The sequence below is a fragment of the Ziziphus jujuba genome, chromosome 5 (assembly GCF_031755915.1).
Source record: "Ziziphus jujuba cultivar Dongzao chromosome 5, ASM3175591v1".
NCBI lineage: Eukaryota > Viridiplantae > Streptophyta > Magnoliopsida > Rosales > Rhamnaceae > Ziziphus > Ziziphus jujuba.
Genome location: NC_083383.1, coordinates 17,598,333 through 17,602,966, shown reverse-complemented (window position 1 = coordinate 17,602,966; position 4,634 = coordinate 17,598,333). Strand labels below are relative to the sequence as shown.

General features: G+C 29.7%; 1 protein-coding gene across 1 annotated transcript; it reads right to left on the bottom strand.

Moving 5' to 3' along the window:
- Nucleotides 1-384: 384 nt before the first annotated feature.
- LOC107421229 (transcription initiation factor TFIID subunit 15) lies at nucleotides 385-2,048 on the bottom strand. The gene is made up of 4 exons (XM_048476164.2): nucleotides 1,895-2,048; nucleotides 1,340-1,713; nucleotides 911-1,026; nucleotides 385-687 (listed from the first exon to the last, which is right to left on the bottom strand). Exons 2-3 carry the CDS (start codon nucleotides 1,711-1,713, stop codon nucleotides 936-938), a joined length of 465 nt encoding a protein of 154 aa, XP_048332121.2. The 5' UTR covers nucleotides 1,895-2,048; the 3' UTR covers nucleotides 385-687; nucleotides 911-935.
- Nucleotides 2,049-4,634: the final 2,586 nt, after the last annotated feature.

Below are 4,634 nucleotides of genomic sequence, written 5' to 3'. Positions count from 1 at the left end.
TCAATGTGGTCCATGATAAGCTCCTTTGATTGCTTTAGAGCTATGGGAATTAATGCTGATTTTGTAGTTATAGGTAAAATATTCCTTGGACCACTCCCGCAGAAAAAGCAGTCTTGATTCTCAAAGGAGAGGGAGGGAGACAAAGAGAGCACATATATATGTATTATGATATTTCCGTTTTTCGTTTTCGTTTTTATTTTTGTTTTTATTTTTATTTTTTATTTTTATTTTTTTGTTCCCTACCTAACTAGGTAGGAATCTCTCGGTATGTAATATTATCTGTCAAAAAGAAGACTAAATTTACTTTCGAAATTAAGTAGAGAAAAATGAGGCTACAAATCCATCTAAAACAAAATTAAGGATAAAATAATATATGTATATATATAAATATATATATATATATATATATATATATATGCTATTGTAGATATATAATAAATTGTAGCACACCATGCTTTTAGTCATGCTATATAAGAAAATTTCACAAAATGCAACTGAGTTAGCTTTTTGAACAAGTCTTCGAGACATGATTGATCTATTAAAGCTCAGCAGCAGAATAAAGGAGATACATATTTAGTAAACTGGAGAAACGAAAAAGAAGAATAGGGCGGGGTGCTAAAAGGAGTGGCTTGGAACATAATAAGAGAATGTCTTGCAATTCTTGCTTCTTCATGGAACAGCAAGTTCCTGCAAAAACATATCAACAAAATTATAATGAGATTGTCAATATATATATATATATATATATATACACTGGCCGAGGTCATCCACTTTTGATGGGTGTTTGTGTTCTATTACCAGTAACAGAAAGGCATTACAGGACTGTAGCATAGTTGTATAAATATATAAATATATATATATATATATATATATTATAACACATATAACAATAATCTGTACATAAACTCACCCAAAAATGGAAAATCTACGGTGCACTAATATGGAGACTTGCCACCGGAGTCCCTTGGAGCATTGCATCTGAAGCACTCCACCCTACTGGCGAAGTTGTGCTCATTGCACCCGGATCTGTCCAATTTTTAGCTTTTTGCTTATTAATACTACCTCTTGTTGAAAAACATATTTAAATATATATACATATGTGTGTATGTAAATAAACTAAATATATATAAACTAATTAAGAAGTTCTGTTACTTGAAAAATGATAAACATATATGCATCCCCATGCTCCAACAAACTTTTTCTAGTTTCACTCATCCCTAATTAAAGAACTCAAATTTACTTACATATATATATATATATATATATATCATTAATTTATTTTACTGGAAAGATTAATATTAATCATTATCGTTATAGGGAGGCAGCAAAATGAATTAACCTGGTGCAAATCCAGTCGCCTGACTTCCAACTAGAGCGACTGGAGCTGCCGCCGCCATAACCATAGCCCCTCATTCTAGTAATGTCACCTTCAAAGCTACTTGGTGATTCGTCCTTTGAAGCACCGCACTTGAAACAACTCGAGCGGCTGGCGAAGTTATGGGCGCCACAGTTTCCAAAGGTGCAGTACCAGTCACCTGGACGGACGTCCGGTCCGGTGGTGAATCCGAACGAGCCACTACTCCGCCCTCCATAACCACCTCCATACTCACCTCTCTCACCTGGTCTTGGCTCCCCACACCTCTGGCATGAGTCCCTTCTTTGGAAGTTCAAATGGTTGCATGCCCTACAATTCCAGTCTCCTGGCCTACTCATCTGATATTCCACTCAGAAGGGATTAAAGATGTTAGTAAAATATACTTATGAATACCTACCTACATACATACATACAAATATACATTTTATATACAGAGAAAAAATTATAGATATGGAATATGAAAATTATTTGGAAGCCTAACAATATGAGAAAAAGTGAAACCATAAAAGGCCTTGTCACCTTGAGGAAATTGGGTGTTGGAACAAAAAAAATTGTATGTAATAAGAAGGCCTAAGCTCGAAGAAGGTCAGAGGAATTTGAAGAAATTGTATCGGCAATTGTGATTATGGCATGGAGTTTGGGTCACTTTTATACTTGTTTAGATCTCGAGAATCGGGTGGATTGAGGTAGCCAGTAGAGGCTTAGGTGGTAGTTCTTTTTGATATTCTTCACTTTGCTTCCTTGAACAATGGGATCTTAAAAATATAAAATAACAAATAAAATTGGAATACGAGATTAAAGAAAATTGGAAAGTTGGATGCAGACAAATATATATATATATATATATATATTAATTCTGTAAGCCTCTAATTCGTAATAGTGGTTTATTTATTTATTTATTTATTTATATAAATATAGGTTTCCTATGGTGGCAAAATGAATAAATAAATGCAATATTTAAACTTTCCATTAAATTTCCATTAATGTCTTTCATATGTATCATCCATTAAATGTATTCTAATTTGTCAAATAAGATTTGCCCAATTGTATGCCCTACACATGTTTATAAGGCTGTGGGTTCAATATATACCCCATCCTTTTTAAATTAGTATTGTTGTAATTTTCAAAAATAGAAAAAATGCATTCTGTTTTTATGCCCCATGGTTGAATCTTTTTTTTTTTTTTTTCCTGATTTAACATATATGCCCAAAAGGAGTGCATTCATTTTGTGGAATTTTTATTTCATAATATTTTTCTAATATGAGTTAATTGTACTTTGGTATTCTTAATTTTTAGAATTCTACACTTTAACCTCAATACTTTAACTCAACAATTTTGGCCTTCCAGTTTTCAATTTGTTGTATTTTGAGTTTTTTTAACTTTTAATTGTTGAATTTAATGGTTATGTTATATGATTAATATTAAACTTTAGTAATTTTCAAATTAGAAAGTACTATAATGCAAAATATATATTATAATTATTTTTAAAATTTTACACTTTAATATCCTTTATTTTTTATTTTATTTTTTTAAGTTGATGTAGATTACTTGCTTGGTATTAAATTCTATCAGATTTTAAACTAAAATGTACAAAAATTGCAGCTTTTTAATATTAGTTTGAAAATTTTGTACTTTCGTAATTTATGGTTAATTTGAAATTTAATACAGTTTAATATTTATTGTGTGAAATAACTATTAACTCCAGTTAATCAAAATTAAAAGGCCCAAATTGCAACACACTAAAAACTTGAGGGTTTAAATTGATAAATATAAATGTTAAAAGAACAAAATTGCAAAACTTTGAAATTGAAGGTATTAAAATGCAATTTACTCTTCTAATTTTTCTAACTAAAGGACAATGACAACTTTCAGCCAAAATTTCCTTTATTATGTTTGATTTTGGTAATGGAATTTGAGATTGTATGAGAAAATTCTGTCCACTTGAAACTAATTCTAAGAATGATCAATCAAAACAAACGGTGTATAATTATTTTGCTGTTATCTTATTCTTTCTTTCTAAAAATGCTAGATTTGTTAAAATATTTATTAAATTTATTTATCAAATAATATGATAAATAATATGATAATATTTAATTGGTGTATATTTTTTATCCACTTATCCATTTAATGATTGATTTATTCATACAAATATGTCAATTAATAATACATTAGCATATATCATTTGATAAATATTTTTTGTAAAGATTTTGGTACATATAGCATTATTGTCTTTCTTTTAGAATAGAATAAAAACATTTATTTATTATTTGTTTTCACTCCTATACATTCGATCATCTTTAACAGAATTAATAGAATGAAAATTAATTTATTAAAAGTTATTCCATCCAAGTTTTTTTTTGGACATACCATAAATTAGGGAGTTGGGAAATATAGTAATCAAGGGTTTTGTCGTATTCGGATATGGTGGTTGTCAACGGTTGATCAGAAGGATTAATTGATCAAATCTCAAGAGATTTATTCTTTATGAACTACATAATTTGTAAAAATTACAATGAAGAAAACCGATTAATACACTATAAATTTGAATACTTAATTGTGGAATTGTGTTTAAAAGAGAAAAATTGGGTCATAAATTCCTTATAGATTTGTGTATAGATTAAAATGGATACTACATCCATTTTTTGGTAATAATAGGCATAATTAACTAAACCAGTGGAATAAATTTTTTGAAGGTTGCCCACATAACAATGATCATTTGAAAATACCACTAGGTCCTAAGTCAAATCAATTGAATGAGAACCCGTCTACTTTGTAACCTTTGTTATTTAAGCTATAGCTGAGTTCTGCCCCCATGTCCCCACATAAAAAGTAAATTAGCATGCATTGTAACCTGTAAACACAGCACACCCCAAACAACATCTTCTAATTATTGTAACCCAAGAATATATATCGTACAAGATATACTTTTGACCATTCAATTGTTAATAAAAAACCTTGTCCTTTCAAAACCTTTGGTTCTCTTATGCATGGAGTCTACAGAGATTGTATCAGAAGGAAAAGAAATTTCCATTTCCTCAATCTCACAGGACGAAATGAATATTCCTGTTGCATAAAAAAATAAAACGTCTTAGAAAGACCCGCTTCTTATTCTTATCTCTAAATATATAATTAAGGTGTGGTCATGTCTGCTTTCAGTAATTTGAGAACCCCACAAACAAAGGGTCACTATACTAAGAAAAATGGTGGTTGCTTTCCAGTTTTGAATATTCTTTGTACTTGGAACCTTTTTTTTTTTTTT

What these genes read in the sequence shown, in the direction of transcription:
- LOC107421229 (XM_048476164.2), bottom strand. Translation starts at nt 1,713, where the DNA reads ATGAGTAGGCCAGGAGACTGGAATTGTAGGGCATGCAACCATTTGAAC. An exon ending in GGCGACTGGATTTGCACCAG is followed by an intron (nt 1,027 to 1,339) that starts GTTAATTCATTT and finishes AAAATTGGACAG; the next exon opens with ATCCGGGTGCAATGAGCACA.